This window comes from Chenopodium quinoa, unplaced genomic scaffold (assembly GCF_001683475.1).
Source record: "Chenopodium quinoa cultivar QQ74 unplaced genomic scaffold, ASM168347v1, whole genome shotgun sequence".
Classification (NCBI taxonomy): Eukaryota; Viridiplantae; Streptophyta; class Magnoliopsida; order Caryophyllales; family Amaranthaceae; genus Chenopodium; species Chenopodium quinoa.
In genome coordinates, this window is record NW_018745684.1 from 7791487 (window position 1) to 7819439 (window position 27953).

A 27953-nucleotide genomic window follows, 5' to 3' on the forward strand; every position below is an offset into this window, starting at 1 on the left:
CAATGAAAAATGGGGTTACTCTTATTATCAAATGGAATTATTCTTAAAAAAAATATATAGAGGTTGCTCGAATGAACATGTGAGCTTTTAATTTAGTTGATGGATATAACTGCACAATATATATATTAGGATAACCCTCATGAATAAAATAAGGTTACTCTTATAAATTAAATTGAAATTACTCGGATTATTGTATTAATAAATAAGAGAAACTCATATATACAAATATTTCCACACCATAATGTAGCTACTTAGTTTTTTATTTATTTTTTTTTGACAAAAAAACTACTCATACTTAGCTAGTCATGCACAAGACTTGTTGAAAAATCTCGAGATTGCACAAACTTAGAATCAAATTTCGTCTACTTCTCTCAAAACTAAAATATGAAAATGAAAAATAACATATTCTTGTCCTATAATAATAAAAAAAAATAAAAAAAATAAAATAAAGAAATAACAATAAAAAATAACAATAAAAAAATTAAAAATAAATAAATAAAGTAGCAGGGTACGAGTATGGGCTATCAATCAATTTCAATTATTCATAGAACTTTAATTGATTTGTGTCAGCCAAAAAAACAAAGAATAAAGTTTTAATTAACAAATACTACCTGACTTATTAATACAGGCGACAAATTAAACTTTTGGCTTTATAGCTTTGTACAAGTACTACACTATTGGCTATACTACGTGTCTACTTTTGTCGATGATATTGTTTTGCTGGTTCTTCAATCTTCATTACTCTTGTAGTCTTGTTCAATTATTTCTCAATCTCATATTCTGTATTGTACTGAAACAAGAGATAGATACTAGTATTTTATCTGTCAACAAAAAACCAAATACAGAATACACATCAATTCATTTGTGTTTAATAAAAGCAACAAAATTATAAAAATCGAGTGACATCAATTCACTTGTGTTTGATAAAAGCAACAAAATTATAAAAATCCAGTGACTAGAAATCGATTCAGAGGTGGACGATAAGATAAGACCTTTTTTTTTTTGGTTTAAAAACCCGAGTTATTATATGACGCTGCTTCTCTCTCCTCCTCTTTTCCTCTTTTCTAGGATTTTCTAAATTTTTTGGTCGTTTAGGCTGAAAATAGGCTAATTTCTTCGGAAATCAGACTATTTCCGACCCTTTTCTCCTAATTTTTCTATAGTTTTGCAATTTAGATTTTAATAAATCTACACTAGTAGTGTAGATGTTCATCCGTCTCCCTATGATGGAGTGTCTCCCTGCGATGGAGCCGTTAGTTTTTGTTAGTTTTTCAGTTTGTTTTTGTTAATTTTTTATTTTTTTTTTATTTTTTTGTTTTTTTGTTTTTTGTTTTTTGTTTTTGTGTTAGGGTTTATTAAAAAGGTTATCATCTTTTTCCCCGTTATTAGTTCGTTGGTAAAGAATTGTACGGGATTGCAACGGTTGTCAAATCTTCAAAGGCGTTCAAGTGAATCAGATGAAAATCATCCTTACGGCTACAACAAATCATTAGACCGCCTCTTCGAAAAGATTGTATATTCCAGCGATGTGTGCGAGAGATGTATCACAGTGCAAGATCTATTCAACGATCATAGCGCAGCTTTGATGAAGGAAACCATTATTTGATTCAATTTTATATATTTGTTGATTTACATTTCATTTGTAGATGTCGTATGCCTTTTGATTAATGAATTGATTTGTTTAAAAAAAAACAATTTTTAAAAATACTATAAGTATGTAGTAAATATGATTAAACGATTACCCGACCCAAATGACAAACGACCTGAAATTAACCAAAAATCCGAAATCTACACTAGCTACTAGCTTGACATTGGAGCTAGATTGGAGTTAGAATATGTAATTAGCTTTGCCAAATTAATTTGCTTGAAAAAAACTTGCCAGAAAAATGCTAAAAGTAAATTAGTAATAAAATGAAAATAATAAAATCATAATATAAATAGTAAGCTAATAGCTAGCCACTAGGGCTCAAACTATCTAGAAAGATAATTAGCTTAAAAGCTTATGTGGCATTGGAGTTGCTCTTAATTGTCTATCCGTTATGTTACTATTGATAGACACATCTCTATCAAAATAAGGAAAAAACTTATGTGGACCTGGTCCACAATAATATTATTGTGGACCTAAGGTTTATGTACACGCAGTTGACATTATATTAAATATAGTGATCCTAATTTTAACATAGTAACCTTAATTTTTAACATAGTAACCTTTATTAAAACTTATGTGACCTTTAATATTATTGTGAACCTGAAGTATGACGTTATGTTGAATATAGTGACCCTAATTTTAACATAGTGACCTTTTTTTCATATTGATTAATATACATAAAATTTCATTAAAAAAAAACCTTTTATAGCCTTTATAATACAGACTTTTATTTCAACATAATAACCTTTATTTTAATATAATGACCTTTTTTTTATTAATAAAACAAATATAGTATCTCTAATATTAATAGTCCACAATAAATTAGTGTAAACCATGTCTATTTAAGAGTTTGTGTCAAAACAAAACTACCTATTTCCGTCCAACAAAATTGTATCAAGAAACGAGACTATCATGATAACTAAAAGTGTTAAAAAAAAATAGAGTAGTTTTCTTTGTATTTGACATGTACGATGGATTACAATTTACAAGTTTAAATCCCTCCACGAGCCCACCTCCATTTGTAACTAGATGAAGCCTGTGTAATGCATGGTTTGTTTGTATTTTTTTAAAAACAAATATTTTGTAATGTGATAAAATTTGATACGTAGTATTTTATTCGTTATATGTAGTATATCATTTAATATTTTTATTTTAACAAAAATTCTTATATGTGGCTGGCCACACCGTGTGACCAACAATAATGGAGTTATTTCGTTAGTGTTATAGGGGTTACTCAGTCAGTATTATAAGGGTTACTTCGTCAGTGGTATAGGGGTTACTCAGACAGTGTTATAAGGGTTACTCGGTCAGTGTTATAGGGATTATTTTGTTATTTTACAACCGGTCACATGATGTGGCCAGCCGCACACAAGACAGGCTATTTATTACAATAAATTGTGAATTTCCTCTCATTTGTTATATATTTAGATAAAATTCCTAATATGAAAAGATAGTATTTTATATTAATTAATTTAAACTTTAAAATCTCATTCGCCAATTTTGCTTATGTGGCATTTGAATTATTTGATTCTAAAAGAAATTACAAATCTCTTATTAATTGGCTATAACTAAAATTTATAATCCTTCATGGCGCATTAAGAAATTTTAATCTTATGTGACTCTCCTTATATATATACTAGTTTTGTGCTTGGGCGATGCCCGAATTGTTGATAAAATTTTAGGATAAACTTTTTGGCTTCAACGTTAAAAACGGACATATAATCCCTTTTGATAATGCAGAATATTTAGACATACGATATCAGATCATATCGCTTATATATATACTGGTAATACTGTACTTTTTGTAGTTTTGTGTTGTAAATTGAAGGTAGTTTTACCAAACTAAAATTATTTTTATTGATTAAAATTTATTTTTACTAATTCTCTATTATTTTTTAAAATAAATTAAATATATTATAAATGGATCTTAATTTAAAGAACTTTTTAAATCGAATTTTACAATGAAAATAGAACCGAGTTATAAGATATTTATTAAAAGTTATGATTAATTTTGTATATATGAAATATTAGAAGTATATCGATAATAAAACTCTATGCAACATTTTTATCTTAAAAAATCGCTTACTTAACATCATATGTGTCACAATAATACCCATTTGTCGCCTACGTGGCTCGACACTTGGCGAAAAATTGGAATGTCAAGTGTTGCTGTCTCGTGGCTGGACTACGAGACCGACTTTATTTATTAACTAGTTTTGTGCCCTGTGCGATGCTCGCGTTGTTTATTGAATTTTAAAATACAACTTTTTATCTAAAAAATATATATGTTATTTGAATTTTCTACTCATTTTAATAATCACTTGACAACCATATTTGTCTGTTTATGGGTATTTTATGGATTAATAATCACTTGACAATCTAAAAAAATTAGAAATAATAATGTACAACTAAAACGAGCGGTTTTCTAAAGCTGTGATCTCTTTTCATTTTCGCTGAACATTTAGGGAAAGGCTAGTTGCATGTTAAGACTTAAGAGAACGGTTATATAAAATAACATGTCTCTTTGATTTTTGATTTTTTCCTTTTTTCTTTTTATACCTCTCTGCATCCGCCACTTGTATAAAAATATTGGTATTTTATTGAAAATAAAATTCTAAATCAAAGTTTTATTAAAAATAAAACTCTAAAATAACTTTTTTTTTTATCCAACTAAATCTATTCACATTTTATTTAAAATAAAACTCTAAAATAACTTTTTTTATCCTATTCTACAAAAAATATATTCAAATAAATCATACGTGTCATATTAATAATTAATTATTGCCGCCTACGTGGCGCGACACTTAGCGAAAAGTTGGAACGCCAAGTGTCGCTGTCTCGTGGCCTGCTAAAAGTTTATCTTTATATATTAGTTACTCCCTCCGTTTTATAATTAGAAGTCTGTTTTCGGGTGTTCACAATTAAAAGTTTGTTTCTATTTATAGATAGTACTTTTTGACAATAATACCCTCTTTTTGATGATTTATTATCCTTTTTATTTTCTTTTTTGTACTTTTGGCATCAATTCCCAACACTTTCTCTCTACATCTCTTCAATAATTCTCAACCATTTTTTTCTTTCTCTCTATCTCTCTCTAACCACACATGCATATTTGTACTCCCAACCAACTTTCTTAATTCCCGTGAAAATGAAAAATAGGTTTTATTATGAAATGGAGGGAGTACTAGTTTTGTGCCCCGGGCGATGATCAGGTTGTTTATTGAATTTTAGGATGAACTTTTTTTAATGTTAAATACGGCCATATAATCACTTTTGATAATGCAGGATATTTAGACATGCGATATCATATTTAAATTATTTTTACTAAACAGAAAGTATTTTTATTGATTAAAACTTATTTTTACTAATTCTCTATTATTTTAAATATATTATACATGGATTTTATTTTAAAGAACTTTTTAAAACGAATTTTATGATGGAATAGAACTGAGTTATTAGATTTTTATTAAAAGTTATGATTAATTTTTTATATATGAAATATTAGTAGAGTATTGATAATAAAACTCTATACAACATTTTTATCTTAAAAAATCTATCCGAAATTCGCTTATTTAGCATCATATGTTCACAATAATACCTATTTGTCGCCTACATGGCACGACACTTGGCGAAATATTGGAATGCCAAGTGTCGCTATCTCGTGGTTTGGCTGCGAGACCGACTTTATTTATTAGTGACTAGTTTTGTTTTAGGATAAACTTTTTACTTGAATGTGAAATATGGTCATCTAATCCCTTTTGATAATGCAGGATATTTAAGACTTACAATATCAAATAATAGTGTAATTTTTGTAATTTTGTTTGGAAGTAGATATCTATGTTGATGCCCAGATTGTTGATAAAATTTTAGGATAAACGTTTGGCTTAAATGTTCAATAATACAATTGGCTTAATTAGCATCATACTTCCTCCGTTTTTATTTATTTGACGCGTTAAATTTAGGCACACATATTAAGGAGAAGAGAGAAAATAAGAGAGAATAATAAAGCAAGTGGGGTATACTAATAAATACAAGGTATAAAATTTACCCAAATAGGAAACGTGTCAACTAAAAATAAACTTCCTAAAAAGGAATACGTGTCAACTAAAAAAAAAACGGAGGTAAGTATATGTCATAACAATAGCTACGTGGCGTGACACTTGACGAAAATTAAAATGCCAGTGTCGATGTTTTGTGGTCTCACTGTAAAATCCGGTTGTTTTTATTAGTGATATATAATATTAGATTTACTAAGTCTTGAACTCCTAATAGCTTTTACCAAACCAGAATGTATTCAATGGACATTGCTGAATAGTCTATTAGGCTATGTTGTCCATGTACACGTCAAACGGGTTTCTAAGAATTCAAAAATTGAAATTATTCTCCCCAAATATAAATTGTTTGCTTGTCCACCTTTTACAAAATCACACCACTTTACACGCCACTTCATACACCACCTCCTTTTCTCCTTATATAAGTTATAACCATCCAAATTACCAAGTCTAATATGTGCATTATTGTTCGAATGTATAGAGTTAGCGTTTTAATTGCAATCTATAAGTTTTAAACTCATAATCTAGAGTAGTTAGTATTCCGTACTTTTAAATGCAAAATCAAGTCAAATTAATAATAATAATGATAACAATAATAAACAAATTAAGAATTGTAAACCGCTCATTGCCTAGATTTATACAATATTCAAACATCCGTATTAGACACGGAGTAACATAATAACATGTACTTCATTAAAACATTTGTATGGACAATTTTTTTTTCCTCAACTCTAAAAGCTTTGGCCGAACTTGATTTGCAACAATAATCCTCGACCATCTTTCACCTCGACGATAAGTTAAACTCGTAATAAACTCGTTACATATTCGATAAATAGCAATGTAAACCTAGATAAGAAGGTGAGAAGCGGAGAAGGGGAAGCCAAAAAATCTAGGAGGAGCATGAACATGTTGCCATCTCCAATTAACTCCACCTTGACCTTTATTGCAATTGTTATTATTGTTGTTGTTGTTATTATCCACATTTTTTCTCTCCAAGATGAACATCCCTTCCCCACCACAATTCTCCCCATTTCCCATCAAAAAAATCTTACCATTTCCAACATCAATCAAAGACACCGATGATGAAGATGACCATAACTCCGTTACTCGTTTCGGAATTGAACCTAGATTCAACCCTTTCCACACCTTGTCCTCCCATTGGAATTCTTTTATTTCCCCTTCAAGGACGTACCACCACCGCCGTTGTCCTTCTACCGTGACAACGGCGGTAGATTTGGGATTGTTTCCGGGATACGGCCATACCCCGGAAACAATCTCCCAAGTATTCGACTCTGGATCGAATACTTCGGCATCGGGCCTGAATCTCCCTTGAGATTCAGTCCCGTATCCGCTTATAACACAGAACTTTTCCTCATTTGTTAAGGACAGTCCGTAGCTTTCGTCTCGTTCTTCAGCCATAGGCGGCAGGGCCTTCCACTTGTCGGCCACAGCGTCGTAGGCCTCCGCCGATCGGAGGGCATTCTTCTGTCCGTCGTGCCCTCCGGCGACGTAGACCGTGGAAGGCCCTGCCGCCGCACAGGCGAAGAACGACCTCGCCGTCGGCATCGGAGACCCCTCCCTCCACGTCCCAACGGCGAGGTCCAGAACCAACACCCTCGAGACTGGCTCCAGCGTCGCCGGGTCCCACCCGCCCAACACGACCAACTTCCTCACCGCCGGCAAAACCACACACTGCGAAAATGTAGGGATTGTAACCCCAGCTAAACAACGCCATTCATCATTATTAGTGTTAAAGACATTCAGATTGTAAAGAAGTGGACTCCCATTAACAACTTGTTTGTTACTATCATCGGATTCAAATTCTTCAAGTAAACTTTTATCTTCAGCCACCGGTAACGGCGGCGGAGGCGACTGTGGCTGAATAAGAAACACATGGTTTTCGGCGAAGCGAGCGAGGCGGCGATTCGAGAAAAAAGAAGGATGAGAGACAGTAGACTTCCATAGATGAGAAACTAATCTAAGGGAAGGATGAGAAGTAATGGGTACTCTTAAAAGACACTCCATTGCTAAATCATCTGGTAAACCAGGGATTAATTGTTCAAATTGGAGAAACCCCATTGATTTTGTAGCATAATTATCTCCCATTAATCAACAAAATTAAAGGGTTAATTGATTTTTGTTGTTCAAATGAGAAATTTGTGAGGAATTTTGGGAAGTTGGGCAATTTTTTTTTTTTTAGAGTGATGGAAAAAATGGATGTGAAGTGAAGTAGTGAAGACAAAGTGGTAAGAGAAGAGTATATATAAGGGAAAATTTAACCGCGCCCCACGTTACAAGTTGGAGTTGGAAAATTGCTAATTGTGCAAAAGTTGTGTCGTTTGGCAATGTAATAGAATTTTTGATTTTGTACTCTATTAAGAAATTAACTTACAAAGTATCTAAGTTTGTAATTAGGGTTATTTGATTTGCTCCAGAGTCTTTTCTCGGATGATTCATTTAGGATAAAGTTCATCTGTTTTTCTATCACGTAATCTCACCGACCTAAATTATAAGTCGTTTTTTGGATAGAATCTTTTAGTTCGAAATATAGGTTGTCTTATAATGGTAATTTGATATTAAATGACTTTTTGTTTATCAAAGTGTCATTTCGAAATATAAACTATAATAACTTAGCAGTAGTAATGCACATTATACAAACACTATAATGACATGTATTATGGATCTATAGAGTAATAGAGTATGTAGGTAATATTTTATTTATTTATTTATTTATTTGTGTTTGAGAGTTTATTTAAATCACCGAAGGTTTCTTTATCAATATTTCTTGTGTTTTAAATTAAAAATCTTGTATGGAGCAATTTTTAGAATTTTGTAATTATACAATAACCAAGTTTTTAGGTCACAAATAAGAATGCACTTCATAGGCTTAAGCTAGCTTGCCACATCTATTAGTTCCTCTTGAGGTTTTCGATTTTCATATCAGTCTAGGATTTGAAAAGGATGCAATTGTCGATATCTAAGCTAGTAGTTCGAGCGAGATGAACCCATGTGTTAATAGAAAAAGTTGTGTCGAGTTGGGCTGTAATTTAATATCTAAAGTCCACCGGATAACACAATATGTTCATAAATATAACAAATTTTAGTCTCTAGTATTGAAAACATTGGAATAACTTATGTTTTTTGTTCCTATCACATAACCAAGTAGGTCTCTTAATGATTATATCCACATTTCGATTTATATATAGGGAAAAAAAACTTTAGTCCGCGGCTCTGCGCTCAATGTAGAACCTTGGTTGGGGCAAAATTTCTATCCATCGGTGCCCTTTAATTCAAGATGTTACAAAAAAAATGGTGCCTCCACCAATAATGGTGATCGAGGGTGGATATTAGGCAGTTTGTGACATGATCTATCTATTCAGTAAGAGTGCATTATTATATCCACATGATTTTCTTACAAGAATTTATACGATGAACTTTATTTAGCTGTAAATTGAACTTAGTACTTACGGTACCTTTCTTTTAACTTATTAACTAGTTCTTTGCCCAAGCAACGCTCGAATAGTCACAAGATTTTTTTTTTTTTTTTTATAAATTACTATGAGTTTATAAAAAGTATCTATATATGTTATCAAATTATTATAGATTAGATACAGTAATGTAGAGTACTTATCTCTAATTTTAGTTTGTTGACATGTTATGAATTTAAAATTGAGTTAAAATGTTTTGTTTTTTTAAGTAGAAAACGAACAATACATTTTATATACTACGTATTAACGAATAAAGATTCAAGAGAATATACATTTAATAGATTAATGATTAAAAAATATTTTATTTATTTAAGTTGTTATTATTGTTCAATTTTTTAGGTTGTTTAGGCTGCATATTATTATTATTATTATTATTATTATTATTGTTATTATTATTATTATTATCAGCTATCTTTTTGGGAAAAAAAGGGTTTTTATTTGGCAGATTTTTTTTTATTGTGAGCGTGACACGTGTACTTTGGGGATAATATTGGTGATTACTTTAGTATATAGTATTGATTCATAAATAAATGAAAATAAGGTGAAAAGAACTTGGTCTTAGTTGATAAAGCATTGGAAATGGTATAAGTTGAACAAATACCATTTAGCCTATGTGTGGACTCTCAACACACTAAGAATAATCATGATAATTTTATCTATACAAATGATTAATTTTTAAAATCAGCTAAAATCTCAAATAAGCACAAAGTTGTTCACCCATGCATGTAAATATGGAACTCACACTTTATAGTTTATACTAGGATAACTGAAACAAGTGCTGAAGTGCACATGGGTCTCCAGTGCAATTTATTTATTTATTTTTTAATTTATTTATTTAATTTTTTTTTTTTTTTTTTTGGTTTTTTTTTTTTGGTACAGTAACTAACAATGCATAATATATTTGCTGAAAGATTTGAGCTAATGTTTAAAATATCACACCATCTATTAATAAAAATAATGTATATTAGCATATACATGTCACAGTGTCACATGAAAAAAATAATTCAAAGTAATTACATTAATTAGGCAAAACTAAAATCGAGTTAAAACCAAACTCTGTACTATTTTCATACAAGAAAAGTATAGCCTATAAAGCAATAGCAATTTGTTAACTGAATTGTCCAATTAGGCACCGATTATTTTGTCCAAATCCAAGTACTGTCTAAAGATCTTAATATACTCGCACAAACCTATCTTAACTACCCGTGTTAAAACAAATCTTACCAAAAAATATCTCACTCATAGTTTTGATTCTTTATTACACTACGGTAGTAGACTTTTCCCGTTTCATATTATTTACAACTTTGGAGTTGTATAATTTTTTTACAATTATACAAAATAATCTTTTACCTTCTCTACCATAGTATAATTTTTCATAACGAAGTACAGAGTATTATATTGTCTAGATGCATAGTAAAATTACTTTGTATTGGATGTTCCTAATTAATTGCACATCTACTCGTATTAGTTGAATATAATATCACAATGTATGTAATTTTTCTTTATTTTTTCCACAGTAAATTTGTCATTCACTTCGTTTTTCTAAATCTCAAATTCTTCAAAATACTAATACGAAAGTAACAATATTAAAGGTCAGATATGTGCATTATATATCACATAAGTAAATACGGAATACTCAGAAAGAAGCTGATATTTAAAATAAAAATTGATCCCATACTATCTTAACGAAGTAGCCCCTTGCAATACGTTCAATGGCAGTAAGGTTGGGTCTAGAATGCAAGTTGATTAAAATGTGCCTAAAGCTAGCTATTTTTGGCTAATCAATTGGAAAAAAGCTAGCATTCAAATTGCCAAAGTGCATATATACATAATGCATTAACACTTAAAGTTGAAAGACATTTTTCACGTCTTTAAATTAACAAGTTTAATATGAAAACGTCTCTTGTACTCGTCAAATGACTATTGAAAAGACAGCTAATAATCGAGATAATATCTTCATTATTCATCCCCAACTTCATGTTATAATGTTAGTATCACATGGTGCTGCGGTCATAGTTGACAAGACCAATTCAATTATCTTGATTAAGTTAGCTAGGGCATGCAATTTGATCTAATGTTTAAGGTAGAAATATCATTAATGTTTAAGGTAGAAGTTAAATATTATGGTGGTGTTGGGTGATGATATTTTATTTGTTTCAAAATAATTTTAGTCTAGTTCGAAACATGATTTAATGCGAAGTAATAAATTAAATTTGTTTTAACAATAGAACGTTGTATATATTTTACTACATGTCTGTATTATCTACATATTACTAGCTTAGATCCTGTGCAACGCACGGTCTTTGACAAATTTTTTATAATGGATTGCAATCTTTAGTTAGTTTTATAATAACAAGTTAAGAGGCGCACGCAATGCGTGTGTGTGCAATATAAGTAATCTATCAAACTCGATTCTCTGTTTTTTTTCCACAGTATTATTTGTAATACCCCGTATTTTTGAGAAGTATTTTCTAATTAATTAATTATTAATTATTTTCAAAAAGGGTATTTTGGTAATTTAATTATTTATTTGAATTTTGGAACTAAAATGATATTTGAATTTTGGTGCCAAAACTATTTTCAAACTTAATTATTATTTTGGATTTTAAATGAAATTAATTATGCTCTTATTTATTTTATATAAAATCGAATTTATATTCTTATATAATATTATATTTGAATATTTCATAAAATATTAAAATCTGATTTTTAATCATTTATTTTGGACAAATTTTAATTAATTATTTCCTAATTTAATTGTTTTCATAAAACCGAAAATTAATATGTAATTTTCGGATTTTTGAGAAAATAAAAACTGATTTAATTTATTTTTAATATTTGGTTCAAATTTAGAAAATAAAAATGAGTTTTGGAAGCTTAATAATTTCGGATTTTATGAGGAAAATACAATAGACTTTGTTTGATTTCATTATATTACCTTAAATTAACTAAATTCCTAAGTTTTCCGATTTTTATAAAATAATATCTTATTTATATTTGATCATATACAGAGGCAAACCATCCAGGGGGGCCATTAAGGGCCCGGATCCTGGTATAAGTCCAATAATAAATAATGGGTGTAGATTAACCCAGCAAAATAAATAACAAGTACTACCTCCGTTAATTGTTTTGTGCAACTTTTGCCAATTCGGGATGATTAGGGTTATGTGCAACTCTCTGTTTTTTTTTTTCCTTTTTTATTAAAAAAAACCCCAGAAATTACATATTTACCATTTTACCCTTACTTAAAAACTCTAATTTTCTGATTTTTACCCTTATGTTATTTTAATTACATTAACCTAAAACTAATCATATTACCCTAATTTAACTACTCCCTCCATTTATTATCCCATTTCCCCCCAACTACTCACATTCACTCCCATTCCCAACCACCAACAATTAATGATGGTTGGTATTATTCATGCGTTCTTCATCAGAATCTTCCAGATGAACCCTAGTTCATTTTCATCCTCTTCGTCTTCTTCTCTCCTGTTCGTCTTCCTCTCTCCTGTTCGTCTTCCTTTCTCCTCTTTGAAAAATCGAGTCCCATAACACCATGGTTAATCTTGATCCACTCCATGATGCGTATATTGCAACTGATGACGATGGTGAGGGAAAGTTGATTATCTCCCTCATTCAATCCTTTGAGACCAGATCTCCCTTTCCTCGCCAATTTTATGAATCTGGTGAGGCTGGTCCTTACTGTAGTTCGACCACCTACAAAGCTTTGGGTAAGGTTCTTGAAAGCGTTGAGGAGGAGGGGTGCGTGGAGAGGGCTGAGGGTCAGGGTGAGTCTCGTGGGAAGAAATCGCTAGATTTCAGTGTTGTGGCTGTAGATCAAGCGTGTGATAGCGCTGAGGGTAGTTTTGTGCCCACCCAAAAGCCCAGATCTAAAAGGGCTAGGTCACCCCCGAAGATCCGGGCTACAAGGAAGGCGACGAGGGTGGCTCTGAGGCGAATTCGTGGGTTGCCGGAACAGGAGTGGATAATTTTTTGTCCTCTAACGATGAGCCTGACAAGGCGGAGATTTCCTCTCCTCCTCCAAAGGAGGCTGGTTCAGGTGGCCCTCCATTTGAAGAAGATGAAGTGAGGCGGATGAACCCTAGGGTTCAACCCTCCAAATGACTGCTTCCGTAACGATTCCTAACCCTAACCCTAACTTATTTAATTTTTTCTTTGAGTCCCATGTTCTCTGATTTTTTGACTGCTGTTGTTTTTTGGTATTGGTGGTATTGTTGCTGTTATTGGTATTGTTGCTGTTGTTGGTATTGTTGGTTATAAGGAGTCCATCTTTTGCTTTGATTATTGGTGCCTTGTCGGGTCTGTGTACCTGAGTGTCTTCATTGACGGCTGTTTTTTTGGAATTGTTGGTTAGTGATGGTTATAAGGAGTCCTACTTGTATTGGTTATTCTTGCCTTGTTGGATCTGTCTTCCTGAGTGTCTTGATTGATGGCTGTTATTTTTGGAATTGTTGGTTAGTGATGGTTGTAAGGAGTCCCTTTCCTTGTGGTTATTCCTGCCTTGTTTCTGTCTTCCTGAGTGTGTTGAATGATGGCTGTTTTTTGGTATTGTTGGTTATTGATGGTTAAAATGAGTCCCTCTCCTTGTCTTGATTATTGTTGCCTTGTTGGATATGTCTTCCTGAGTGTGTGGATTGATGGCTGTGTTTTGGGTGTTGTTGGTTACTGATGGTTGTGGTTGGTTACTGTTGGTTGTTGTTGTTGGCATGGTGGAAGTCCTATGTTGATTCATATTGTTGCTGCCTTGTTGTTTCTATCTCCATGAGTGTGGTCATTGTAGGTTTTTTTTTGTTGTGTTTGGTAATGATTGTTCTTGTTGTTGGCATGTTGGAAGTCCAATGTTCTCTAGTCTTGGCTTGTTGGTTTTGCCTTCCTAAGTAAGCTGGTTGTTGGTTATTTTTTGGTGTTGTTGGTTACTGATGGTGATTGCTAGTTACATCTGGTTATTGTTGTTGGCATGTTTGTTTATGTCATCTTGATTAGGGGAATGTGATTGATGAATGATGAGGCTACTTTGTGGTATGGTTTGTAAGTAAGAGCTACAATTTCAGTCCCTAGGTGATGTTTAAAATCGTGAAACGCTAAACATCGCCCGCAATTTACCATATAAAGCCCACAAATATGATATGGTTTGACCATTATGCCCATTTTCTAAAATTGAAATAATCTCGGTGTAAAAAATGTGGAGCCGTACTGGCTCGCCGGGGGAGACCGGAGGGCAGGCCGGAGATGCGGGGGACGCCGGAGGTACGTCGTCGTCGACGGAAAACGAGGTAAGTCAACGTTAAAATTCACGGTTTACCGTCGGAGTGGCTCCGACGCCTAGGATGGACGCCCAAACCGTAGCCTGGACGTCCAAGCCAGACGCCAGAACCACCAGAGTGGCGTCCAGCCCAGACGCCCAGACCACCAGACTGGCGTCCTGGCCAGGCGCCACTCCACTGGGTGAGGCGGCCCTGCCAGGCGCCAGTCCAGTGGCTGTGGCAGCCCTGGCAGACGCCACCCTTATAAATTAATTTTTTTTTCTTTTTTGATTTTGTTGTTGTTTTTTATTTAATTTTTTTTTTAAAAAAAAAATCGAAAATGATTTTTTAAAAAAATTCGAAATGGGTTTTTTTTAAATTAAATTTGAAAATTCGAAATAGGTTTTTTTAAAATTAAATTTGAAAATTCGAAATGGTATATTTTTAAATTTAGTTTGAAAATTCGAATTGGGTTTTTATAAAAATTAAGTTTGATTATATATAATTATGCTTTTTTTTGTGTTAATTCTGTGTAAATATAGAAATTAAATGTATTATCCGTTAAATGTATTTATTGTAATATATAATTGATGCAGGAATATGGTGGAGACGGAAATGATTACAGTGGGATATTTGGACATGATGGTCCATTCGAAGAAGCTCAACAGGCGATTGATTGGGCAAAACAGGTTGCAATTGCAGCTGGATTTTGCTTGGTAGTAGTAACTCATAAATCTCAACGGGATGGTAGAATGGATCGCATTTTGAGATGTGACCGTTATCGCAAAAGAGAAGAAAGAGATTTTCGTACAGCCACTCGGTTTGATACAAAGCGGAAAGGTTGTGGGTGTGAGTTCAGAGTAAAGGTTCGACAACTACGGAGTCGTGACGGTTGGGAAGTGATTGGTTACTCTAAATGGGGGTATCACAACCATGAGATGATAGTATATGAAGAGGGTCATCGACAACTGAGCGGCTTAAGTCCTGCTGCGAAACTAGTTGTGAAAGAAATGAGTGATGCTCAAGTGAAGCCTGCTAAAATATTAGCATCTGTGTTAGAGAAATTTCCAGAAGACCATCCAAACCGAAGACACATCTACAACGTCAGACAGCAACTCAGGTTTGAACGGTCAGAGGGAAGGAACCCTATACAGCAGCTGCTACACCAGGCACAATCACGTGGTTACCTGTTCTGGTTTGATTCTGATGAAGATACAGCGGAGGTGACTCATCTTTTCCTTGTGCATCCTGATTGTGCTGATATGATCAAGTCTTGGCCATTTGTGATTTTGATCGACTCAACGTACAAGACAAACAAGTTTTAGCGGAATGATGTAATCGGAGATGGTAACTGCGGATTCCGGGTCGTGGCTGATGTTTTTCAGGTTCCCCTTGTTCTTATTGCCTTATCTTTGTCCCGGCTCTTTCGTGGAGTCATGAGATGCTACCTTGAAGGGTGGATTTGAATCTAGATGAGATAATGCGGTAAGAATGTATGAAATGCGGGGGGAGTGGAGCATGTTTTTTGGAAAATCAGAATTCTTTTTTTTTTTTTTTTTTTGTCTAATATTTTTTTTTTGGAAAATCAGAATTCTTTTGTTAATGTTTAATATTTTTGTTTTATGTGTTAATGTTTTTATTTCTAATGTATATATATTTTTTTTAAATCAGAATTTTTTGTGTTAATGTTTAATTAAAAAAAACAAAAACTTTAAATAAAATTTAAAAAAAATTACAAAAAGTTTACATAAAATTACAAAAAAAAAGAAAAAAAATAAATAAAAAAATAACAAATTACAAAAAAAAAAAAAAAATTACAAAAAGTAGGGGTGGCGTCTGGCCAGGACGCCACAGCCATGGTGGCGGCGTCTGGCCAGGACGCCACAGCCATGGTGGCGGCGTCCTGACCAGACGCCACCCCTACTTTTCGTAATTTTTCCCCCGGATTATCTCGCTTTCCGGCGACGATGACGGCTCTTCGGTGTCCCTCGGCGATCCACTCCAGCTCCACATTCTTCGTGAGAGTGAATTACGGTTTCGGTAAAAATTAGAAAAAGGGCAAAAGAGTCAAAGTAAAAATATTTGTGGGCTTTATGTGGAGATTTGCGGGCGACGTTTAACAAATCCCTTAAAATGAGGAGTCCCAATTGGTTTTGTCTGGATACACTCAAGTTGTGAGTCCCCCATATGTGTTTTGATAACACTTGAGTGCTTTTTTGTCTTCATCCAAATGATGAAGGGACTCCATTGAATTCCACTTGACACTAGAGTTTTGCTCCAACAATTTCTTGTTTGAGATTGTTGTTGAGGTAACTTTGGTATCAAGTGTTGTATTCAACAATGTGATAACCTATTCAGATGGATAGATTGGCCACACATCAAAAGTCATTTTCATTTTCATTCCATATTTGAATTTGGGTACAAAAGAAGTTACATGTGAGTGCCTTACATGGTTGCATCATCATAATCAACAAAATACACCTAACCACTTATTCATGAACATAATTTAAAAAAAAAAAAACAAAACCTAATAGAAACAGCTAAGTGGTTATGTGTGGCAGTCCATGTTGTTCATCCTCCTTGGGTTGGTTTGATGAGTCCCCTAATCTGCATCTACCTCCATATTCTCTGCCGCATCCTGACTACCTTGATTTGCTGGCCTAAACATTGTGTTTAGGTACTCCACAGCTTCCACAACAACTTCCTTCCTCACTTGTACTTGTTCTGGTAGAATGCCCAGATTTTCAAGCTTCTTTTTGTTCATGTGTGGTATTTTGTACTTGTTCCCTCCCTGTGCCTTGAGAATTTTGATCATACACTTTTGCAAAGTCACCCAAATGTACTTGTTCACTTGAGGCTTGAATGTGTTGTAAGACTCAATCACTTTGTCCACAAGCTCATCTAGGTTCTTAGGGAAAGATTGATATTGCAAAGACTGAATTGACCTAAATAAGCCTAAATCCAACACATTTAAATCAGGTGACTGTGCTGGTTGAAATACAAGTTGAATATTGAACCCATTTGCTATTGTTTGCAATAAACTCTTCATCCTTAGGCACTTGGTGAGGCCTTGCATTGTCCCATTGAATGATAACATTTTTTGGGAGACTTTCTGGCCATTTAGATTGAATTGCTGGTATGACCTTTGTGAGCAACATCTCCCAAATAACCTCTCTGTTCACATTCTGGAGTGCCTTGGTTACCAATGTGCCTGCTGCTTTGTTTTTGCTTGATTTCTTTGCTAACTCTTTCTCTGTGAATGGGAATATGCCATACTTCCCATCATGGAGTAGTTCCCCATTTGTGTCATACAATGACTTCCCAATTAAGGCCATGAACCTTGCCTTTAGCTTGAATCTTTTTTACTGTTGTGCCATGTATGGATCTTCCTCACTTGGAAGGAGATAAAATCTTCTCTTGTCAGGATTGAGAAAGAACCATTTCTCATCTATGTGTATGACATGGTTCATGTCAACAAAAGTGGGGTCCCCATCTGCTGTGACTGGATTTATATGTGACATCACCCATTTGAGTCTAGCAACCTTGTGGTCTGATGTTAGGGCAGGTTTGTTACTGCTTGTGTGTGTTCTCAGCCTCCCTTTTTTCTTCAAATGGTGGAGAGTGACATGAGAAATCTTTAGGGCAGCTGCATAACTTCTCTTTGTCTGCCTAAGATACAGAGGGACTGATTGTAGGTATTCATCAGAAAATTCCCTTGGCTTTGGACCAGTTCTGCCAAACTTCTTAGTCCTGACATCAATCATATTCCCTTGTGGCATCTGTTTTTTAATGTCAATAAAGATTCTGGTGATTGTTGACTTATGAACTCTGAATTGGATGCTTAACTGTTTCCTGTGACCCTTGGGTAACTGACCATCTTGCATTGTAAGGAGCGTTGCATCAACAATCTGCCTTCTCTGTTGCATAGTCAGCTGTTTTCTGCTGGCACCTTGAGTCCCATGGTCTGTTTCATGTTGGCTCTCTTGGTTTGCATCATCTGCTTGTGTGCCTTGCTGCTGATTGGTTATTTCTTCTGGTTCATCTTGCATCATCTCATTTTCTGATTCATCCTGCTCAAAATCTTCATCTTGCATTGCTTCATGTTGATCACAATACAGCTCTGCCAGTGCTTCTTCAGTTAGAAGCTGATCAACATCAAAAGACAACCCTTCACCTATTTCTGCCATGTTTCCTGTTTTCTTTGTGTGTGTGCAGATTCCAGAACATGTAAAAGGGCTGGCTGTTGATTTTTTTTGGGAGACTTAGCGCCCTTTGTGAATACATAGTCAATGGAGGTAGATTGGTGATCAAGACTGAAGATGTGCAACACTAACTGTAGTCTAGGGGAATTTTTTGTAAAGAAATCAGTTTAGGAAGTGCTTGAACAATGTCATTTTTTGGGAGAACTTGTGTTTTTGTAAACATTAAATGCTCTCTTGGTTGAAAGCTGGTTTTATATGCCTTGCATTGTATGAATTCCATCTGTTGATTCCACTTAAAAGTAGACGAAAAACATGAGTCAAGTTGGCTGAAAATTCAAAAATTTGGTTTTTCAAATGTTTTCAATTTTTTGGTGAAAATTTTAAAGGGAAAACACCTCCCTCCTTTTTTACTGACTTCCCACCATGTAAAAGGAGTGGGGGGTCCTACTTTCTCTCTCCTTCATTACTTTAATTACTTTCTAATACTCTCTCTAAACTTTGCCCCTTATCTTTTGCATTGACAACCGTGAACTCTAGTTTTGTTGCACAAAACAATTAACGGAAGTAGTATAATACTTGCGCAAATTTTTACCCGGTATCGAGACCAGCTACCATTTGCTGCACCCCCTCCAAAACGACAGCGTTTTGTGGTAGGGAGCTGAGCTCAGCCATATTTTCTTTTCCTTCCTCTAAACAACATCATTTTTTTTCTGGCTCACATCTCCAATTTTGTTTTCGAGCCATATTTCTTTCCTTTGTTGAGTATATAAGATTTTGTTTCCATTTAATTCAAACTTTCTTTCTCTTCTCGATTTTACAATATTTTCTTTCTCATTGTTCATCTTTGATATTTTTTTTTTTAATTCTGGTGTTGAATTGCTCTACACATTCAAGGTATTCAAGATTTTCGATTCTTTTGTCTGTAAATAACAATGGAACTTGCTACGAATTGTTCATGTGGGATTCTTCCTTCATTATTGGATGAATGTAAGTTTATTTATTACTTTGATAGAGTAATTTAGTGCATTTTTGATTCAATGGAGTTTATTCTTTATTGAATAATTTTGTGCTTTTTTTATTCAATGGAGTTTATTTTGCTAATTGATTATTTCATATACTCCGTAATTAATAATTGCTTAATGTTTGATTTCTTTTGATTGAATAATTTAAGCTTTGAATTTATACTTTTTATTTTATATATGTGTTTTTGGTTTTGATTGAACAAAATCAATATATAGTGTTTGTACATGTTATACTATTTTCAGTGATTGTACATGTTATACGATGTTTGTTTTATAATAATATTATAGTGTTTTAAATTGAACATTTATTATGTTGATTATAAACAATATTTCAATAATGAATTAATCACTTTTTTTTTGGTCATTTTCATGTTTTTCGAATATAAATGAACATTTTATTATTTTGATATGAACATTTTTTATCAGATACAGTATGACCTGATTCTAAAATGAACATTATATGACTACATTATGTACATTTACTATTTTCAGTGAATAAAGATCCAGTAATAGTTCATGAGGCAGACAAATCTGAATTAATGTTGAAGACTGTTAAGGGTGATGCAGAGGCTTACGATTTATGAGTATGCTTTTTAAAAAGAATTTTGTTTTAGGAAGGCAAAGACAAGAAGTAGTAGGCGCACTGGGGGAATGGACTATGAGAAAGTTATTGTTCAAATGAAGGGTTTAAAGACAATAAGAAACGGAACACCAGAAAGTATGAAAAATTGGTGGATCGTACAGGTTGTACAACATTTGTTCAGTTTTCTATTGGGAAGGATGGTGTATGTTTAGGTTTAATGTTCAAACATCTGCTGAGGTATTAATGAACATATATGTTTCTAAATTTGAACAATGTCTTATTCTGTATGAACAATTAGTTTATGATTTGTTATTATCATTGAACAATTTTTTTTGGATTTTACTAGAGTTTATTATAATGGTGCTCATTTGATTTATTCAAATTCTAGCATTGAAGGATCAGGATTGGTTGTTTTAAACAAGGATACTACTCAGTCAATTGAAGCTAACAAAATTCAAAAGGATAAGGTAAATATGAAATTTTCATTTTTACATTATGATAATTTCATCTTTCTATTATGAACATTTCATTTTTCGACTATTAACATTTAATTTTTTTTTATAAGGTTGGTGATGCAATTCCTACTTAGTCAAAAGATCCATCTCATGATAAGAATGGTAAGGTAAATATAGTTGAACATTATTGTTTTCATTATGAACATTTCATCCTTCTACTTTGAACATTTCATTATTCGACCATTGTTATTTAATAATTTATAAGGTTGGTGATGCAATTCCTACTCAGTCAAAAGATCCATCTCATGATAAGAATAGTAAGGTGAATATATTTGAACATTATTGTTTTTAGTTATGCACATGTATATTATTTATATACTTTGACATACATTTTATTTGTTTGAAGCATTTTAAAGCTGGAGGTGTTAGAGATGTTTATTTCAACGAAATTCTTTCAATGGTTGATCAATGAATAACATAGTTTAGTAAGTATATAATTTTGCTATCATTGTTCTTTTTTTATTTTTATTTCTTATTGAACATTTTCTTTTTATAGGGATTTTTGTCAAACATTGAAGCATACTATACAAGATTCATCAAGATCTATACATTGAATCATACTATACTATACATTGAAGCATACAATTTTACTTGTAAAGAACATATTTGATTTTATTATAAATGAATGAACATTCTATGTTGATGTTATGAACAATGTTATTGATAATCGATATTATGTGATTTTTTGATATTATTTGATAATGTTATCATTAATTTTTTTTAAGATTCTACATAAATGAATGAACTTTTCTGATTTACATGAGTTGTCATTTTAAAAATCAACTTTTTAATTAAAAATTTATAATTTATATCAAAACATTCTATTGAAAATTTTATAAAAAGAAAATGAATATTACATATGTTTATATACATTCATCATTCAATATAATTTTATTCTGATTTACAAATGTATTATCAAATATCAGAACATATGTTTATATACATTCATCATTCAATATAATTTGAAATACTCTTTTGAAGAAATATCATATTGTATATTACATAAAGACATATATTGTTTTGCATTTGAACATTGAAGTTAATCACTTTCTCTCTGTCTTCTTTTTGCTGCCATTTTGTTCATTTGGTGGTACTTGTTTCCCTCAAAAAGCATCAGTTGTGCACAATATACGACCCATAACTTCCTCAATTGATCAACCTAGCTGAAAAAATACACATAAGCAAAACATTTAACACAATAATTTAAAAATAGGATCATATTTATAGAAATGAACATTTGATTTGAAAAGATGAACACTTGGGTTAAAAGAAATGAACATAAAGAGCACTTACATCATTTTTCAAGTCACAAATCCATTTTTTCTTAGGGTTAGTTGTATACGTTTCCATATGAATAATAAGGTACAAATAAACAATTTCTCAAAAACATTTTCTGATTTTGCTTTCTTAAATTTGATTTTGATCTTCAATTGATTATTGTCTCTTGTATTTAACCCCTCTGGTTTTGATAAACGCTTTTACAAAATAATAAACATCCTCAACTATGAAAATGAATAAATGATCCCCCCTAGTCTTTAGTTAACTATCAGTAATGAACATTCACTCTTCAAATTTTGAACATTTTTATAATTGTGATGCCTTTAAACAGTAAATGGGCATGCTTTCAAACAAAATGAACATCCTCAACTATTAAAATGAACAAAGAAGTAAATTCAGCATCACCCTCTATTAAATTTTTGACAAATGACTAAATTCAGCATTGAACATTTTATCATCTTAAAATGAACATTTCATCATCTTAAAACGAACATTTTCTAATACTAAAACGAACATTTTCTAATATTACAATGAACATTTTTAATACTAAGATAAATTGAGAGTAATTATGCGTTCCAAACTATGAAATTAAAATGAACAAATGATCATGATATTGAACATCATTATAAATAAAATTGAGCAAACTATGTCTTACTTAGCTGATCTTTTGATATCATTTAAAAGTGTTGGATCTATTATAAGAGTAGGATTTTTGCGCTTGTTTTTTGTTTTTTTTTTCTTGCCAATTTGATGGCAATTGGAACATCTTCATCATCTCTCTGTTCGTTTTCACAAAATGAACATTAAATTTTTACAAAATGAAAATTTAGTCAATAACACTATAACTACTAATATTAAACTCCATAATCAACAAAAAATTAAAATTGCACTTACGAATCTTTGTTTTCAATATCCTGCTCTGAATTAGCTTTTCTCATTCTGAAAAATTCAAAAAAAAAAAAAAAGTTAGGTTTTTATTCTTTGAATCAACTAGAAAATCAGGCTAGTTAGCTTACGGTGCTAAACTCTCGTAGTTGTTGTTTCTTAATTCCGGCATTGATGATGTAATTCTTGCTCCCCTAGACAAAATGTACAAAAATCCAAATAAATCAACCAAAATTATACAAAATTCAAAATGAACAAAAAATCAAAATAAACAACCAAAAATGTAATTATAATACTGAAATTGAAGGCTAGAGAGAGATAATTGTAAATAAACAAAATCTAAATACTGATTGAACATATTTACAAGTTTAGAGGGACATTCGTTGCTCAAATTAGCGAAAAATTGAAAATAACCTTATTTTTTTACGCTGATTTCCAGAATCTATGGTAGCACCAGCAATTTCTTTTCTAATATCCATGATTACGCATGAAATTTTTTATCTCTAAGCTTTCTCAGAATGTTTGTGGAGGTTTCAGATGAACTAGAGAGAGAAAGAGACGGTAGAGAGAGAAAATGGGTATGGTGGTTTCGAAAAATGAAAAATGGGTTTATTTTCTTTTAAATCAGGTATATATACCTGATTTGACAACACAATGCTTGGTGACGTCACGTCACGTGAGCTCTTATTTACGTTTCATGCTATAAAATGCTGTTGTTTGGGTGAGGGAGCATGAATATATGGCTAGTCTCGAGACCAGTCTTCATCAATTGTAATACTTGCTGCCTAAATCTACACATTGAAAAGCCCATCTTTACAATACAACACCTCCTTTAATCTCATTCTTATAATTCCAGCTGTAATTTTGACTTTTGACATTCAACTAGTATTAGACCTACTAGATAGACTAGATTCTTTTTTTTTTTTTTTTTCTTAAAAAAAAATTTAATTTTTTTTAATTATTATTATTTTTTCCCAAGTTTTATAAGCCCTTAGGAACTTAGGACGCATGTTATGGACTGAGTAGCAATTTTTGCAATTCAGTGCTTCTTTTTAAAAAAAAAAATATTTGACTATTTATAATTTAACACTTTCCAAATTGATGTACAGTTTAGCTAGTGGCTCACGCGATATCGTTGCAGCTAGTGGCTCACACACGATTGGTGCACTAGTTTGACCTTACATATACTTCGTTTTTACTTAAATATTAATAATAGTAAAGTGTTGAATATATTAAACATTAAATTAATACCTTTTTAAAACCATATTTCAAGATAAAATTTGTTTTTAATACAATGCTAAAACACTATGTTTAGAGGCCTTAGAGCTAGTATGTAAATAGTGAAAAAAAAGTCTAGTATGTCTATTATTTTGAGATAGAGAGAACATTTGATTTTCCTTTACATTATCAAGACATAGTAATTAAGGTAATAGTAATTTATTTCCTATTAAATTATTGATTTTCTCATACTTCTTATAAATTTGTTTTTATTATTCTGCTTGTATAGGTAGGTATGTTATACTTACATTTAGTTATGATCAGCCCCCAAAAGAATTTTTTTAAAGATCCGCCACTGATCATATATATTTTGATACTAAATCTCTCATACTTATTTTCCAAGCAAGCTTTTATTTCCTTAAACTATTTTCATGATCATCTTACTATTTAACACTTTCCATAATCTATTTTCTGAATTATTCTCCAAGTAAGCTCACTTGCCTTCTTTTATTTGATGATCAAACTATATATTTACCTTATTTCCTTATTTCTTAATCACCATAACTAAACCTTCCTTAATTCTTAAACTCTCTTTTCTAAGTAATTTCTTAAACTAAATTTACCATAATTATTCCTACAAAATCTTGCTTTAATTCTTTCATTCATGAGCCTATAAATACCCCCTCATACCTCTCATATTATTCACATCAAAACTCAATTATCTTCTTCTCTCTTATTCTTATTTTCCCTAAACCTTTTCCTACTTCTCTTCTCCTCTTTTCATACATATCAGCCCGTATACCTTTGAAACCAATTTTTGGGCACTTCTGTTTGGTTTTGGGGTTTTTCTATTTCACATTAAATTGTTCCTCTTGAAAAATACTTGAGGTTAGGCTCAAATATACCTTTGAAAGTGATTGGCTTGAATAACATGTTTCATATGATTTTAATGATGATTTATGAAATAATTTGAGAATTTTTAAAAATAATGATGTTTAAGAATGGATTTTAATAGCATGTTTGAATGGTTTAAATTACTAAAAGGTTTGATTTTAAAGTGTGTTGAATTAAATAAAAAAGAGTTTGAGTTATTTTACTATAAAGGTTGGTTTTTTTTCTAAAGAGAAATTTCATAAGAATTATCGAATTATCCATTAAAGATTTACAAACATGTTTATGTAATCCAACTATGCGGATTTGGTTGATAAGACTATGGACTTTGTATGACCTAGTTTTTCCTCAAAGATAGTCTTTCAATATAAAGATATTAACTTGGGGGTTATGCATGTTGGAGTTATTAGTTATTCCCATACTACAACTCCAAGTCTAGGTTCATTGATTTTGCTTCAAAAGATAAAAATTCAAATTTGCTTGATTGATACCATGATTATAGCAATTAGTTGACTTTGATCATCATATATTTCCTCCTCTCTTGCCATTTGATACATAGATGGAAGACTAATTAATATACATGCATAATTAAAGGAAATTGATTGATTTCTTATGCATGGTTGCCGTGAAATATTAATTCCCTTCCTTTGACTTGAGCTTAGTGAAACTACTATATAAATGAAGCTCCTCCTCCACTTCTTTTGGATACACAAAATATTATATACTACTCTTCTTTACTCCAAAAATTAATACACAAAATGATAGTCTCTAGTGGTTGGGCAATGTTCAGAGTGTTTTCAATCTAGCTATTCATAGTACACCGAAGAGTTGGAGTCGTGTATCCCTAGAGGTCGGTTGATATAAGTCCGTGTATACTGTGCAGGACAAATTCGACTTTAGGGCAGTGATCTATTGTCACGCCACGACATTTTCTAGATAAGTTAATCTAATTATTTTGATTGCTATTAGTCATATTTCCTACAGTGCACACTTAGGAGAGGAAATTGGAATAAAGGAATGGATTTTCAATGCTATGAAAACTATATTGATATTCTTGAATTTTGAGTATTGAGTTATTGGAATTATTTTGAGAATCTTGAGAATTGGTTTTGAATTATGAGGTTTGGAATTATTGAAATAAATATTCGAATTTCATGATTGGTTTTAAAAGCATGTTTGCTAATAAATTGAGTTTACTTATCTTGCACTTATCGTACTTTGTATATTTTCGCTAATTCGTATTTCCTATTAGTTTTGGTTTGCCCTGTTTACCTTAATGATAAGCAGTATTGACTATTGTAGGTGGAGTCATGATTGAGCATGTGGGAGTGTCGGGATTTGCTTCACCTACATTAGGTAATGTTGGTTTTTGTCTTTATTTTGAGTACTCATAACAATGGTTACTATTTTTTAAGTTAATAAAAGAAGAGTTGAGTTTTCCGCTGCAAGTTTGTTATTGAGTTAAGTATTTTGAGTAGCCTTGCGTAATCACGCGGCGGTAATACGCCTAAGTCTATCTCTACGGTATAATTATACATATTATATTAGTATTTCTGTAGATGAAGATTTGGGGGTTTTACATTATCTTTTTAATTCTGATTAAAAAATATTAGTAGGTTTAAAAATTGTTGATACTGTAAAATATAATAAAAAAAAATATGTTATTAAAAAAATATGTTGATGATGTCATGTAGGCTAAATAATAAAATTTGACTTCCCTCACAAACATTTTAAAAAAGAAAAGATGAAAGGCTTTATTTTTTTATTTTTTTTATTTTTTTTTATTTTTTTTTGAACCAAGATGGTAGTATTTAAAAAAAAAAAGAAAAAAACATGAGAGGGGTACTTTAGGAAAGTGAAATTTATAACCCAAATCTCCCTTTCACTTTATATATAGGAATTATATGTATATAGAGTATAAGAAAATAATTGTATTTTTATATAAAGAGAAATTAACTTGAATTTTATACCTAAGTTATGACAAAATCATCAATATTGGTAACCGCGCGATAACTCTCTCCATCCCTATGTCGTAGACATAATTTGATCAGCACAAGGTTTTAGACAATAATAATAAATCTTTAGTGAGTAAAGAGTTTTTTTTTTATTTTTTTTATTTTACAATTAGCTTAGTGGATATTTTGTCTAAGATCCCCGTAATATTAAACATAAAAATATTGTAAATATACTAGTATAAGTTTTATGCATTTTTTATTGAAGTTATAGGAAAAATGTCCTTATCACCGATTTTTTTTTTTTTTTGAGGAAATCGCATCACTTGTAAATTATAATCTCTTTAATAGATTAGTTAAAATTACATGTTGCATTATATATCTTTACAAAATGAAATGCACTATTAATAAGGTCAAAGATAGTTACAATCTCATTTATTTACTTCTAATCCAAAGTTTTGATGGGTTTGTTATGATTAAAAAAAAAATATATATATACATATTAAATGAAAAAGAATAATTTTAAAAAGTACTCCATAAAAAAACCCTGTGCTGTATATTATTCTTAATTTTTTTTAAGTTCAAAATAAATTGATGGAAAATTTTTGTACCAATTTTCGACACGTCATTGTTAATTATTATGAGTTTATGACTTTTAATTGTAGGAATATACATCTTCTATCCTTTGTACATAGTACTCCATTTTATTCAAAAGAAAACAAAAGACATGTACATAGTACTCCATATATGTTAGCAAAAAAAAAGTGACTACATTTAAAATAAAATAAAATTATGACCAAAGAAAGAAAAGAATGAAAATATAAAAAATCTTAGTTGATAATATTATTTTAATACAATTACCTTATTTAAGTTCATCATGATTTATAAATACCTAATGTATATGTTAACTAAAAATAGGAAAGATATTTTATAATGTATAATATCTTTGAAGAAG

At 31.5% G+C, this 27953-nt stretch overlaps 3 protein-coding genes across 3 annotated transcripts; all 3 read right to left on the reverse strand.

The window, feature by feature from the left end:
- Window positions 1-6304: 6304 nt before the first annotated feature.
- On the reverse strand, window positions 6305-8214 carry LOC110717778 (F-box/kelch-repeat protein At2g44130-like). Its single transcript, XM_021896545.1, has one exon. The coding sequence runs from the start codon at window positions 7804-7806 to the stop codon at window positions 6547-6549; it is 1260 nt and encodes a 419-aa protein (XP_021752237.1). The 5' UTR covers window positions 7807-8214; the 3' UTR covers window positions 6305-6546.
- An 8840-nt stretch (window positions 8215-17054) lies between these two features.
- Window positions 17055-17787, reverse strand: LOC110718018. Its single transcript, XM_021896819.1, has 2 exons — window positions 17454-17787; window positions 17055-17407 (listed from the first exon to the last, which is right to left on the reverse strand). The coding sequence occupies exons 1-2, from the start codon at window positions 17785-17787 to the stop codon at window positions 17055-17057; spliced, it is 687 nt and encodes a 228-aa protein (XP_021752511.1).
- A 27-nt stretch (window positions 17788-17814) lies between these two features.
- Window positions 17815-18639, reverse strand: LOC110718019. Its single transcript, XM_021896820.1, has one exon. It carries the CDS (start codon window positions 18637-18639, stop codon window positions 17815-17817), a length of 825 nt encoding a protein of 274 aa, XP_021752512.1.
- Window positions 18640-27953: the final 9314 nt, after the last annotated feature.

Coding starts and splice junctions, on each gene's coding strand:
- LOC110717778 (XM_021896545.1), bottom strand. CDS start 7,806: ATGGGAGATAATTATGCTACAAAATCAATGGGGTTTCTCCAATTTGAA.
- LOC110718018 (XM_021896819.1), bottom strand. CDS start 17,787: ATGGCCTTAATTGGGAAGTCATTGTATGACACAAATGGGGAACTACTC. Junction 17,408..17,453: donor ATGGGTTCAATATTCAACTT/GTATTTCAACCA, acceptor TGTTGGATTTAG/GCTTATTTAGGTCAATTCAG.
- LOC110718019 (XM_021896820.1), bottom strand. CDS start 18,639: ATGGCAGAAATAGGTGAAGGGTTGTCTTTTGATGTTGATCAGCTTCTA.